At 33.0% G+C, this 15,087-nt stretch overlaps 1 protein-coding gene across 1 annotated transcript in view; it reads right to left on the reverse strand.

The window, feature by feature from the left end:
• LOC142344062 (neuronal acetylcholine receptor subunit beta-3-like) overlaps window positions 1-15,087 on the reverse strand; it is a 51,877-nt gene that overhangs the window by 2,489 nt on the left and 34,301 nt on the right. The window contains exons 5-6 of the mRNA XM_075395539.1: window positions 14,361-14,470; window positions 5,800-5,922 (exon numbers count right to left, since the gene is read on the reverse strand). Of these exons, the coding sequence (XP_075251654.1) occupies window positions 5,800-5,922; window positions 14,361-14,470 (233 nt within the window). The remainder of the gene's footprint in view (window positions 1-5,799; window positions 5,923-14,360; window positions 14,471-15,087) is intronic.

Here is a 15,087-nt window from a genome sequence, read left to right on the forward strand (position 1 = left end):
AAAAAGCAGTATTATGCAAAACTAATTATTAAAACATAGCAACAATGCTATCTTTAATTTGAGTAATTCAATTTATTATTAAACCTAATTCAAATTCAAAAGAGCGCCGTTGTCAGCCAACTTGATTTTCCTCAGTTTTTTATTCAAAATCGAAGTATTGCTGAACTTTGGTATTAATAGCTTGCTTATGGCTCAGAGGCACTATCCTTTTTGAACAACTTAAGCTTCTTTTTTTCGTATTCTTATAAATTATTATCTTGTTCATGCCTATCTTTTGATGTCTGTTTTACTTTGAGTGTCCCAAGCAATGTTATTATTATTAAAAATTGTTGTCTGATCTTCCCAGAAAGCATTAAAATGGGCATTACGTGGAATATACTTTTCTGGTTTTCGTCGTTCTGTAGTCGAATCGGTACAGTACAATTAAAATTTTTTCTCTGTTGATAGCTCTTTTCAGTTGTTATGACTGGCAGTAATATGAGTTCCTTTAACCTCTGAGAACATTTTGAAGTTTTGTAGGTTGAAATAAAAAAATACTAATATTACTGATTCTTGTTCAGAATAATCAAACAGAAATCCTTGTTTAGTAGTTTTTCAGTTTCAATCCACATAAAAACTCTGGAAGAAACTCACGAAAAATTTCCTACTGATTCAAAGCCAAGTCAGAATAGTTTGTTTTTAATCAAATATGCTTATTCTCATTCGGAAAATTCTGTTAATCTCTTAGTTATTAATTATAAGTTATTTTTGAAGGCACTTCCTTGGTTTAAAAGCTGCACTTTCATATATTTTTGAACTTAAAAAATGGTTTTTGTTTATTTTTGCCGAAACAATAGCATCTGAAAGTGTTTACATTTAAGACCGCTTGCAATCCCAAATCGTCACCAAATTGACAAAGATTTCACAAGAGACAACACGAACATCGGGTGATACAGCAACAAGTGCAGAGATTAAGTGTTAGTAAAGTGTGTTTCTTGGTTAAACTGGGTTCCAAACGTATACCGAAGAACTATGGGAGTAAAAGGAAAAGCAGTCTAAGTTACGACACTTTATACGCATGGACGGACACCTACGAGCATTTGAATTAATTCACACTTGCCGAAAATGATTGGAGCTGAAACGGAAACACTTTTTTCGAGTTCCACGGTTTAAAATTTGAATAATCGTAGGAGTATTATTTGTATTGTGATGCAAGTTAAAACCCCGGCTGAGGTCTCGGACCGAATTGGCCATTAATCAGACCCAATCAAGTGCACAGTTGTCAGTCCTGCGCTCTGAATTACATAGTTTGACGACTTCAAAAACGCGGGCTAGTCTGATCAGGGCCAGAGACGAGCGCGGGTTACTCTGATCAGATGTCATCTGGGTCTGAGGCGGTCTGATCAGAGATGGTTTCTGTCTGGAAATTCATTTTGGGGACGCAGCGTTGGATTTAAGAAGTGATCTCTGTAGAAACAAATGACCTTGGCGCAATCACTTTTTTTCCCTGATGAAAACCGATAAGGAAGAATGACCCCTGTTCAAAGAGATGTCAAATAAGATCGTATGAATTGCAAAGCAAGCCGTAAAAAATAATTAGTTTTAGCGTTAAAGGGTGAATATGAAATCCAAAATTTTTTGTTCAGAGATAAAAAAAAATCATGTTTCAAGGAATCATTTATGCCTTTTTCGCACAATTTAGTTCAGTTTTTCGTGACTAATTTTCTTCCGGAAAAATTTTTGAGCATTCATGCTGTCATGGGTACATTCAGCTTTATTATCACATAACGTTTAAGACCCCTTCAATTTAAAGAAAGCATACACCATGCTGGGGGGTATAATTTAGACAATTTAACATTTACACAGGCTTAACCTTCGAACAAATGTTGTTTTCCTAAATTGTTTATGTCGATACAAGCCATTGTGTTTTTGAAATCCATCAAGGAGGCTCGGTAATGTGCGTTTGCACATAAAGTTCCGACCCGGCTCGTCCGCATTTCTGGCATAAATGTCGACCAAACGAGGAACAGATAGAAAACCCCGCTAAAATTTCAATTCTTTTCAAAAAAGAAATTGCGTGTGAACAAAAAGATTGCCTCCAACACAAATAACTGAGCGGAATAAAACATTCTGCATTAGATTGGTGAGATCAGCTATTAATAAGAAAACAAGTGAAGACGAACAACAATATGAAACGACAATAACAACAAACATTATTTACATCAAAAACTTTGTCCATTTCTTTACAAAACTTAATAACAATTATTAACAAGCTCAAAATAGCGTCAAATGAAACTGAAAGTAAACAAAATAACTTTTTCACTATAAAAGGTATGTGATCACTTCATAATAAGGCTGGGTAATCATCACCAAAAAAAACAGCTTGAAAGTTGAAAAATTGGCTTTTTTTAAAAAGAAACAATTAGTTCCAAAGTAATAAAAACCATTAGATAGCAATTGAAAACTTCTAACATGTTTATGATCTTATATGCTTCTATAAGAGCGAAATAGGAACTGTCCTTATTCAGTTTAAATGCGGTTACAAAAAGAACAACAAATAGAGACAACAAAAAAAAATTCAATTAAATTGCAAGAAAACGCTGTCGAAGACATAAATCCATATTTTGCCCCTCAAAATATGTCCAATTGATCATTTCTCAAACGTCAAAATGCGGCATGCGACTTCTCATTAATGAGATTAGGTAACAAGTACACAGAAAGAATAAGTAAAACTTTTATGTTTTCCGAAACAATTGTTTTCAGAGTCATGAAAGCCATTAGCTACAAAATGAATCAATTAAATAGGTTCATTTATTCATCAACTGGGATTGCTTGAGATCTGAAAAGACAACAGGAAGATGTTTCACGTCTAAAAAAAGAATGTCAACTATAGACAAAAATCAAATTTAGTTTAATTTTTTTGCAAAAAAAAACCTGTGTCGAAGCCAGTAAATTCATGGCGAATTCTGTAGAAACATTAGATTTTGTACATTTGTACCTTCCCTCGATTACAATGATGTCATATGTGACTTTAATTAATGAGACTAAGTAAAAAATGGACGAAAATGAAGAAGAATTCGAAATGAAATACTGTTTATTTTATTTTTGAAAACAATAGTTTTTTGAAAGTCATGAAAGCCATCAGCTATCTAATCAAGTTAGAATATAGGATCTTTGATTCCTCCATAAGACACCAATGAGAGCTTTTATTATCCAAGAAGTCTCATGCGACTAAAGGACAAAGCAATAATGACATTTAAAGACATATGTATAAAAAAGTCAGTTAAATTGTTCGAGGGGTGTCGAAGCCGTTGAAACTATAATTTTTGCCTTTTGCCTTTTAAGACTTTTATATGTTCAAATGTGCTTTTTCAAAAAGCCAATAAAATATTTTGTGGACTGTCAATAATGCGATAAAGTGACAAAATGCGAAAAAACCGTGAAAATTAGGCCAAGGCCTAAAAACAAAAAAAATATGAAATCTAATAGTATCAAAACCAGAAAACTATAACCTAAAGTGTAAAACCGCACAAAAGGTTTACTTTTAAAAATCTAAAAAAGATTAGGAGGAAACAGAATTTTTTTCTTTGCTGGCACTAAACTACAAGTTGACCAAATTCAGAGAAAAATAGTGGCAAAGTTCAAAAAGCCATAGTTTTTTTTTAGCAATCCAACATTTTGAAAAGTCAAAACAACCAAAATCTTTCGAGTAGAGAAACTAGATGCACTATTTTAATCTGCTTAGAAAGCCAATTGAACCTATTAACAGTGAGCTTTGACTTGATTCATTTTTTCAGTAATTAACATAAAAAAGATCAAACTTTTTTTAAAAAAAGAACGACTGATTACAGTCCCAATTATTTTTTGATTTTAACAGCCAAAGATTAGACCGAAACCATTCCTGCTAATTTTGGTCGTCTATTAAGAACACAAAATTGTTTTGAATGTTATAGATTCAGATAATTTGTCTGTTAAAAGATCAAAAGTACAAGCTGCGATTTTGAAAATCTTAGAGTAAAGTTATCAAAAGACGGCACAATTTTAATTCCAGACTACTCTCACGGGAAGTGGAAGTAGGACTAGCCTACTTCATTTTTTACAAAGTTTGTGTTAATTTTGTTTAGGCTTGTATTTCAGGCAAATTGAATCAAAGTGGTCTAAAGTAGCTTATTTCGGGCAAATTTTGTTGAAAAAAGGCTCAATTTTGAAATATTTAGCAAAAATTTTAGACAAAAATTTAATCAAAACAGTCAAAAATTCTTTTTGTTTTTAAAATTAGAAAAAAAGTAGTATTGTTAACAATTTTTACATATTTTAGCAAAACTGACAAGATTTTAGGCAAAAATTCCGGAAAATGCGAATAAAAATAGCGCAATTCAGTTTAATATTCACAACCAAATAAACCACGATAACTCGCTCTAGAAAGCGAAATTCAAAAAACTCTTTTTAATTTCATATTCTACGATGGTCGAGATTTTTATTGATACAACTAACAGCTCTGTATGATGAATATATCGATCGACTGAACAAAAAATTGACTGAACAAAAAACCCATTTGAGTATATAGTTCTTCTCTCCCCCTCAAGAGGGGTCGGAACAAAAATATAAGTAATTGAAAATTAATTATTTTCATAACGATAGGATTTTTAATGATGAAATTACACAATCGCATAGCTTTTCGAATAATTGATATTTTGTTTTTTGTTTGGTGTCTACTTTACGCCATTTTCTGACTTTTATTCAATAATTCAAGGTGATTAATAAGGATGTTTTTTTTCTAATCAAAAACAAGAATTTGCTGCAGCAATGAGAAGTAAATTACACTCTCTTTGTCCCTGTTAAAAAATCGTATAATAATGGCGTATGTTTCTGTCCAGAATTGTAGAATTTTGATTGATGAAAACAAAGCAGGCGAAAAACTTAAAAAAATTAAGTTAAATTTTACCTGAAATGTATTTAAAACGAGCACTTGCAGTGCCAGATTCTATGATGACAAATCATCTTGAAAAAAAGGAGTCAATTCCTTGGTTTACTCGGACTATATTGAACACGTAATTAATGTAATTAACGGTAAATACCAAGAGGATAAGGAACTGGATCAGATAGATCAGATCCTCTTTCCCACCTTGCCAGTTTCAGACTTCGAAACTCGCAAAGTTCATGTTTAAAGCAAGGTTACGTGGCTGTGTTAGAGTTACTTCGAAACTCTCGATAAATGCCAATTTTTTTCAGTGATTTTGTCAAATTGAATAACCTTTTCATTATGATACTTTGAATCCACAACCAATAAAAAAAATTCTGCATGAACGTCTCAAATCATTATCTGCGCTGAAGCGAACAGATTTTTTTTTTAAAAATTAAGCAATAAGCTGAAGATAGCAAAATGTTTGAAAGAATCAGCGCATAACTTTCAGCTTAATTTTTACATATCACTTGTGCATTTTCAAGCTAAATTTTTGGTCTCAGGGACCTTACCCTCTTTTAGTCCACTGCTATTCATTCTAATTTGTTGATATTTCCAAAACAGTTTCTGAAAAATGCGCTTAAATATGACGCCAACCGCTGAAATCGTATGAATGCGCTGAAAAATTTCACAGATTATCTGGAAGGGATCTTGAAAAAGCTAATTGATTTTTTAAAAAATTTAGGTCATTCAGTGCATTCATCCTCTTTCCTCCAAAACACTTGCATCTTTACACATTCATGCCTGAGACTACACTGGACACTCGGCCCGCGAAATTGAACCGAGTGTGATTGTGAGTGCGTTCGTGCGTGTGTGTGTGTGTGTGTGGGGGTGGGGGGGGGGGGGGGTTGACTAACTTGACGTCAACAGAGCAAGCGGAAGTGAGGTATCGTGGCTCCTGCACTGTGACCTGTCCATTGTACTGTACTATGGGATTGGTCAACACTTGCTCCAGAGACTGCACGTCTGCCCAGTTGATCCTAAATTGGACCACTTCGCCAAACCACAAAATTCAAGTCAATATCATAAACTAGTCAATCACAACAATTGGGTCGGACGAGAACTTAACTGCGCTTTTAGTTAAAATTGCGCTATTTTATATTGTTTTGCTTGTTTCATGTCGAATCATTTTATAATAGAGAGAGAGAGAGATGTTGGCTCGTGAACTTTTATTTTGAACTCGTCTAGAATTGTCTGCTAGCCAAAAACAGTTAATCATATTGTGCAACGGAAATAAGTTTTAATTACGGTGAAAGTACAAAACTTAACACTGTTGAGTGATACTTAAACAGCTCACTAAGTTGCGGTATTGTCTCATGTTTTCATGACAACTCTCTGTCAAGAGAGAGACTGACTCGTAAACATGAATGCTTAGTTTACTCTTAAGTTTTTGTTAGACAAAGACACACTTAATTTCCGAAAGACACACTTAATTTCCGAGTTAAAATTACAATCGAAAGTATCAAAATTTTGAAGTAATTGATTTCTGTGTCGGAAGGGGTTTCAATCATTCGAAAATACAATAACAAACTTGCACTTTTAATTTTATATTATCGTGTTTATGTTATTTCTTCAAAATTTGTTTAAAGCTCAAAATTCACCTAATTTTAAAAAAGGTGATTCAAAGAAAAAATATACAAAAATAATGAAGTACTGACCAAATGAGAACTGAAAGTGATTAAAATTGAAAAAAACCTTGCATAAAGGTATATTATCTAATCAAATTTTGCTTAACTTTGCATTTTAAGGCTTCAGATGTTGCTTGACAGTACCCAGAGAAAATAGAAAATTCCATATAGAGAGAAATCAAAAAATAGTTCAATCCAAATAATGACACCTTATAGATCAAGTTTAAAGTATCAGTCATTCTTAACATTAATCCTATGTTGATAAACTATCACAGCGTTGAAAGAAAATGCTTTTGAAACTGTAAAAAGTACTAGTTTTTGCAGAATGCAGCAAGAGGGCCAACTTGATTCAAGTATATCAAATTCATTGAAGAAAAAATGAGGCAATAAACGAAATGCCTCAACTCTAAACAAATCGTCTCAAAATATTTTTTTAAATTATGGTATTATGTTTCCTCGAGAAACAAAAAATTTTTGAGAGTTCTGTCAATCAATGGAACTGTCTGAGCTATTAAATAATACTTTTTGTGCAAAAACTCCCAGTGAAAAAAAAACTTGACACACCTTGATGAGACATACATGATCTTGACCTTTCTTGGAAAAATTGAAATTGAATCTGACAAGATCTTGTAGTCCTAACACTTCATGATAAATATTGATAGAGATCTTGGTAAAGATGAACCATAAAAAAAAATTTTTGGCAGCCTTTGACAAAACCTTGGCAAATCCTGATAACACCCTATACCTTTTCCAAAAGCTGTTTGATCTATCTCGTCCCATGAAAATAAAACAAAGTCCAGCAAACTCAAGGTACAAAATGAAGGTAAAGCGGATCAGTGGCTATTTTCATTGAACTGCCTAAATGAAATATTGAACTGCCTTATACTAAGACCTCCAATAAAAGGTCACCACCTGTTCCCTGGTCTGCTGTTGGACTTTTGTTGGACATTTTTAACTACGTTTGGTTGTCGAGAACAAAGTGTGTTTGCTTTTGACAATTTTATGCTATCGTGCCCTTTTTTTATTCCCATTTTAGGGACCATTTTTTAATTGAATACACGGTTGTATTTATTAGGGTGGGTGAGATTTTCTTGAGAGAATTAATAAAAACAGCTTTTTATTAAACTTTAGTTGTGGTCGTTTCGCTTGTAGAAGCTTAAAAACTGCAGTTGAGTTGTCAATAATCATTATAAGCAGTGCTATTTTATTTTAATGGATACTATTACATGACTAGTGTTTTTAATTCTTTTTTTTTCAATGGGTTTTTCAATGGGATCTTAGTGGGGGGCTTATTGGTGGTGGTCCTGTATAATGTGTGTATTATGAACAAACCGAGCTAGCATCCGCTTAAACATTTTGATTTTTCCGGAAAAAAAGCGGCTCAACTGTTGGTTTATAAACTAACGGGAGCAATTTGTTGAAACATTCTTGATTATTCTAGCCAGTTTTCGATAAATCTTTATAATTCTTTGTTTTAATCTGACAAATTCATGCTAAATCTTGTTCTCTGGTGCTATTGAATTTTTGTTGTATGATAAATCTTGCCATGTCTTGGTTAGTCTTTCTTGGAAATCTTGCCAAGATCTTGTTTCTTAGTACTTATTCAAAGATCATACAAGTTTGTCCATATCTTGATGTTTGGTTGCCATATAACTTGGCAAGATCTTGGCAAGATTTACGGTGTTTTACCATGTTTCTTATCGTGGCTATCACGTTTCTCTTCACTGGGTGCTCTAAAATGCGACGTTTGAACTAGGCGCTCTATCCCAGTACTTAATGCAAAAATACAGTCATCTATGAACATTTGAGTAAAATATATTCTAAACTGACCTTTTATCGAGCTTCAAAATTACCTAATAGCTAAGATGTTTGTTAGCGACAAAGTCGAAAAAAAGTAATTATGCATAACGTTGATCTAAGAATATTGGTTATGAAAACTTTTCCCACATTTTGTTCACATAATGAAACTTAATATGGCATTTATAACAATCATTTATTAGCTTTTATTTACGTAATAGTTTCTTCACGGGTGTTCGATTTTGGGACTTTTTGACATATGGAGCCTGGGAAAATCCCATTCATTGAGACTGAAGTAGTCAACCAAGGTCTAGATTATGTGATCATGCGAACACGAATACTTTCCGGTCTAAAACAGTTGACATAGTTGTCGAAACTGCTACTTATATGTCTAACTGACCACATGAACAGTTTATTGACAGGTGTATAATGTTTACCTTAGAGTAATGGGAGAAATTTAGTGATAGTTGTATTGTTAGAAAGGATAACAATTCTTCAGTGCTGGGAATATTGACCGAGAGTGGGTTGAGCCGACAATGAAAACAATGATAACTTTAGCCGACTCGTAGTTCTGATTGGTCGACAATTCAAATTGGTCAAAATATCACTAGTCGGTTCTTGAAGTCATTACAATTGGTGTGCGGTCGGGCTGACAACTTAAGTTCTTATTTTAGGCGGTCGGCTAAACCTCCTGTCGGCCAATTCGGTCATTGCCCAATTTTTCATAGAGGTAGTTCTCAAGGTTACTTTGAGTTAGGTGTTTAGATCTAACCAAAGCATTCAGTTAATTCGACATGTTTAGACAATAGTTTTATGTGAATTAATTTAGATTCCCTAAAGTCTAGATTACCAAAACTGTGTCAATTGGTTTTGACATGTAGCTGACACATTGTTCTATTTGGTTACAAGATAATTTAGCGTAAGGTGGGAGCAGAGCCTTATATCTGTAAGATATATCTGGTCGATTTTGCATCATTCCTAGCTTACACTATAGCACCACAGTCATGAAAAACTCGATTTAATCGTGGACTGTCTGACTGTTTACTCGGCATGCTCGACATATTCATGATTCATGCCACTCCCGCCAACCCCCGCCCCACCCTAATAATATACTTCAATAATACCACACTAATAAATGAGTACTGAAATATAGAGGATGATGAGGAGAATTATGAATAGTCTGCTGATGTTATGTATGATCATACCGAAAAATATCGAAAGTGAATTAACCGAAATGCAATAGTTGGTATATAGCAACAAAACCATCAGGAAGCAACTGAAGAAATGACGAAATTGGAACTAATAGTTGACAAATTCTTAAAAAAACCTTGATGAAATTATATACAAACAACACTTTGTGTGACGTGATTCAGAATTTGTTCTTCTATTGAAACATTCAAGCCAAGAATATGTTTCAATTTTCCAGTTTCCTCCGAACGAATGCATTGAAACCGACCTTTTTAAAATAAAGATAAAGCTAGCTCATATTATAACAAATTTTAAAGGGCGAGATAAACTTGGATTCCCCCAATTACTACACAATTAATGTGACTTCATTATTTGCTAAAATTTTGGACCTTCCTTAAATAACAGTTGTCATAGACTGAAATTTATATGATCATTAAAAAACGTCGCAAAAATGTGCAGAAATAATCAATCCAAGATGCAGTTTAAAATTAACTTTAATCCACTTCTCCACTTCTGAAAATCTAGAGTCAAATAAAAATAAATTGCTCTATTCTAAATAGAACTGAAGCTTTTGATTGCATATCACGTTAAACGATTGATGAAATGTACTGACTTTTAAGGGTTCAGAGAAGGAGAAGCATTGATAATACCTGCATGACCAGAGAAAAAGCCTGATAAATTTTTGTTATTAGTTTGATAGTTAATTTTTTATCTGAATTGTTAAACCTTTCTTCTAATTGTAACAAAAATTGAACCAAGAAACGTCTCATAATTTTGCTTGTTTTTATTGGTATTTTAAACTATATGGAACAAAGACCGTTCTTTTATCGCTAGAATTTAACAAAAGCCATGCCAAAACTGCCTATCGGTCCCCTAATAAACGTAGTAGCTCTCCAAATGCTTTTCTGCAAGACATTATGAACTCGAGTCCAATTCAGGATTTAAGAGAAAATTAAGGCTGTACTAATGTTTCTGATACCTGGGTATACAAACTAATTAAAGCATTCTTTTGAAAACCAGTCCTACTTGGACTTATTATTGTCTATGTTTCTATGTTTTTTGTCTACCAGTTTCTTGTGAACTAAATTTATAGAAATTTTTTTTACTTTTCCAAAGCATTGGATTCATACAGCAAAATGTGAAGAAATTTTGCAGCTATTCAATCAAAAAAGTAATTACCGGAGGTTGGTGGCAGGGCATATCAGCTCTGAATCACTCTGGAAACGTTCTGTTTTTTCTGGAAGACTGGTACGATGTTTATGTCTGTCTCAATTTACACTGGCTAGTTTTAATTTAAGAGTAAGAACAACTGCATAAAAAACAATATGTCCAGCTTGGCTCACGCCAACAATTTTGTTTTACAAACAATGTGGAGTTCAAAGTGAGTACTTGTACCGATTAATTTGAGTAGCTAGTCGTACCAACTGATCTGAGGGAGCTTTTTGATAATTACATTCAAGGTAACTTAATTTTAAAGAGCTATTATACTACTATAGAAATTACCAATTACAACCTACAAAAGTATGACATTTTGCTGCTCGGTCTTCATATTGAAACGTTTGTTTTTTTTTGCAAATTTTGCTGGACAAATTTTGGTTGAGCTCAATATGCTCAATATTACCAAAACAAAGACGAACTGCGCATAAACAAACTTAGAATACTGTTATGATATAGAAATGTTCCAGAATGAATTAGGTTTTCACCATTGAAACATACTCAAATGCTCGGAAACGCAAGTCCGGGCTGTTAATACACGTATTTTTGGCTAAGATGAAAGTAAGAGAGGGCAAAAAAATCTCACTTAGCTAAAACGATACCAGTTGACCCTTTTGAATGAAATATTTTTGAGAATTATTTTTAGACATAGTTACTTATACAAGAAGAAATTGGACAGGTATAACCAACTTAAGAATTCCTGGTCTTCAGTTAGATTAGAAAAATATAAAAGCTTGCAAGCATAAAAAAGCTGGTCGATTAAAAAAAATGTGCCTTATGATATTATCGTTGTTAAAAAGATAAATTGTTTCAGCCCGAGTGTTTTTATCTGAAAGGTACGTGAGTGAGGTGATTCAGAATTTGTTCTTCTATCGAAGCTTTAATGCAAAAATATGTTTCCATTTTCCAGTTTCCTCCGAACGAATGCATTGAAACCGACCTTTTTAATTTAAAGATAAAGCTAGCTCATATTATAACAAATTTTAAAGGGCGAGATAAACTTGGATTCCCCCAATTACTACACAATTAATGTGACTTCATTATTTGCTAAAATTTTGGACGTTCCTTAAATAACAGTTGTCATAGACTGAAATTTTTATGATCATTAAAAAACGTCGCAAAAATCTGCAGAAATAATCAATCCAAGATGCAGTTTAAAATTAATTTTAATCCATTTCTCCACTTCTGAAAATCTAGAGTCAAATAAAATTAAATTGCTCTATTCTAAATATAACTGAAGCCTTTGATTGCAAATCACGTTAAACGATTGATGAAATGTACTGACTTTAAGGGTTCAGAGGAGGAGAAGTATGATAATACATTCATGACCAGAGAAGAAGCATGATAAATTTTTGTTCATAGTTTGATAGTTAAATTTTTATGAGAATTGTTAAACCTTTGCTCTAATTGTGAAAAAGAATTAAACCAAGAAACGTCTCATAATTTTGCTTGTTTTTATTGATATTTTAAACTATATGGAACAAAGAACGTTTTTTATCGCTAGAATTTAACAAAATGCCATGCCAAAACTGCCTATTGGTCCCCTAATGAACGTAGTAGCTCTCCAAATGCTTTTCTGCAAGACATTATGTACTCGAGTCCAATTCAGGGTCAAAGAAAAAATTAAGGCTGTACTAATGTTTCTGATACCTGCTTATACAAATTAATTAAAGCACTCTTTTGAAAACCAGTCCTACTTGGACTTATTATTGTCTATGTTTCTATGTTTTTTGTCTATCAGTTTCTTGTGAACTAAGTTTATAGAAATTTTTTTTACTTTTCCAAAGCATTGGATTCATACAACAAAATGTAAAGAAATTTTGCAGCTATTCAATCAAAATGTAATTACCGGAGGTTGGTGGCAGGGCATATCAGCTCTGAATCACTCTAGAAACGTTCTGTGTTTTCTGGAAGACTGGTACGATGTTTATTTGTGTCTCAATATACACTGGCTAGTCCTAATTTTAGAGTAAAAACAACTGCATAAAAAACAATATGTCCAGCTTGGCTCACGCCAACAATTTTGTTTTACAAACAATGTGGAGTTCAAAGTGAGTACTTGTACCGATTAATTTGAGTAGCTAGTCGTACCAACTGATCTGAGGGAGCTTTTTGATAATTACATTCAAGGTAACTTAATTTTAAAGAGCTATTATACTACTATAGAAATTACCAATTACAACCTACAAAAGTATGACATTTTGCTGCTCGGTCTTCATATTGAAACGTTTGTTTTTTTTTGCAGATTTTGCTGGACAATTTTTGGTTGAGCTCAATGTGCTCAATATTACCAAAACAAAGACGAACTGCGCATAAACAAACTTAGAATACTGTTATGATATAGAAATGTTCCAGAATGAATTCGGTTTTCACCATTGAAACATACTCAAATGCTCGGAAACGCAAGTCCGGGTTGTTAATACACGTATTTTTGGCTAAGGTGAAAGTAAGAGAGGGCAAAAAAATCTCACTTAGCTAAAACGATACCAGTTGACCCTTTTGAATGAAATATTTTTGAGAATTATCTTTAGACATAGTTACTAATACAAGAAAAAATTGGACAGGTATAACCAACTTAAGAATTCCTGGTTTTCAGTTAGATTAGAAAAATATAAAAGCGTTCAAGCATAAAAAAGCTGGTCGATTAAAATAAAATGTGCCTTATGATATTATCGTTGACAAAAAGATAAATTGTTTCAGCCCGAGTTCTTTTTTTGTATCTGAAAAGTACTGTTATACATGGATACGAGAGGACGTAAACATTGTTTTTGTTTTCAGGCAGAAAACAACATTTTCTTTTTCGATGTTCAATTTCAAATTTACTGATGAATAAAGTATAAATGCGTTTGCATTGATACAAAAACGGTACAAATACTTTTTGTTTCAAGTATGTTTAATCTGTTCAATTATAAATCGTATTTACTTGTTTAAAAGAACAAAGCAACATTAATTTTTTTTGTAGCGTGTACTAAATTTTGTTGGGAAGCAGCAGTGTCAAATTATTGCAACAAGAATAAAAATGATTGCTTTTGTTTAACCGAACTTTATTCTTGTCAATTATGCAGCTGAAGCTATTTAGGCAGAAATGCTCTAGAAAGAATTTTCTATTAGAGCGGATGATCAAAATCATAACAAAATAAAAATCAGAATTCATGATACAATCAGCAACTTAGCACAACTCTCCTATCAAATTATCTTCAGATTGAATTTAAAAAAATAGGTCTTGGCTCTCATAGCCGCCCCTACCTAATTACGTCTGGTGGACATAGTGCCAACACCCCCCCCCCCCCCCTCCCACCACCACCAAAAAAGGCAACGATTAATGTAAATATACCTTAATATTTGGTAGCTATAATTTGCAAGGGATCGGTGATAATTTTTTTCGAGAATAATAAAAGTCTATTTATAGATCTAGAGGTTAATATTTCATTCAATTACAAAGCAATTTAAATGTAAAAGCAAATTAAATGTACATATTGTTTGAACAGCATTCCAATCCAAATCAGCGAAAACTTGTTCACGTTCTCCTCGGCTGGAGTTTTAATTGGAAAGACTCAAAAACTAAGCACATATGAGACCAAAATACGAACCTCTGGAACACATTGATATCTGGAAGCCATAGTTTGGACTTTGGAACTCTGATCCTTGTCACTCCTCCATAATCGGATGGCTTCCACGTAAGAAACTGATCATACCAGTTCTGAAACACAGCCTTAAAGCTATCAACATAGTACTGTTGTCTTAGAGAAAATAATTGATTTAAATTTCTAAAAAATCAATTTAGGCCAAAACTCATTTTTTGCAAAAATGGCACTAAAGCGTAAAACATTGCATTTTATCAAATGGAAAATATCAACACTATAACTCATCCAGTTAAAAGATTGAACCCAATTTAAACCTGAATAAGTAAACGCTCTATATCTCTTGCTTGGTTGAGTTATACTCGGAAAGCTCATTTCCTAGTTTCGTGAGAAATTAATGCATATCAGTTTGTCAGAATTGAAGCGCGCTTTTTATATTTTTGGGATTTAGAATATACCTAATAGTGTCTACCATGGTTTGACTGATTTTAGCTGAATTACTATTGTCGGTCAATATGAATACATAGCAGAGGATATAAGTGCAGACATGTTATGCTCAGTCTTAGAGAAACTTTTACTTCAAATAGAAAAAATCAAATTTTTTGTGACCAAAATGAGAAAATGAACTGATTAAAAGTTGGGCAATTTCGGGAGACCCTTTACCGCATTTAATGTAATCATAAGTACAGCCGCCCTCGCATTCATATAAACCCTCATTAATCGATCCTGCAATTGG

This window comes from Convolutriloba macropyga, chromosome 8 (assembly GCF_964194025.1).
Source record: "Convolutriloba macropyga chromosome 8, txConMacr16.3, whole genome shotgun sequence".
NCBI lineage: Eukaryota > Metazoa > Xenacoelomorpha > Acoela > Convolutidae > Convolutriloba > Convolutriloba macropyga.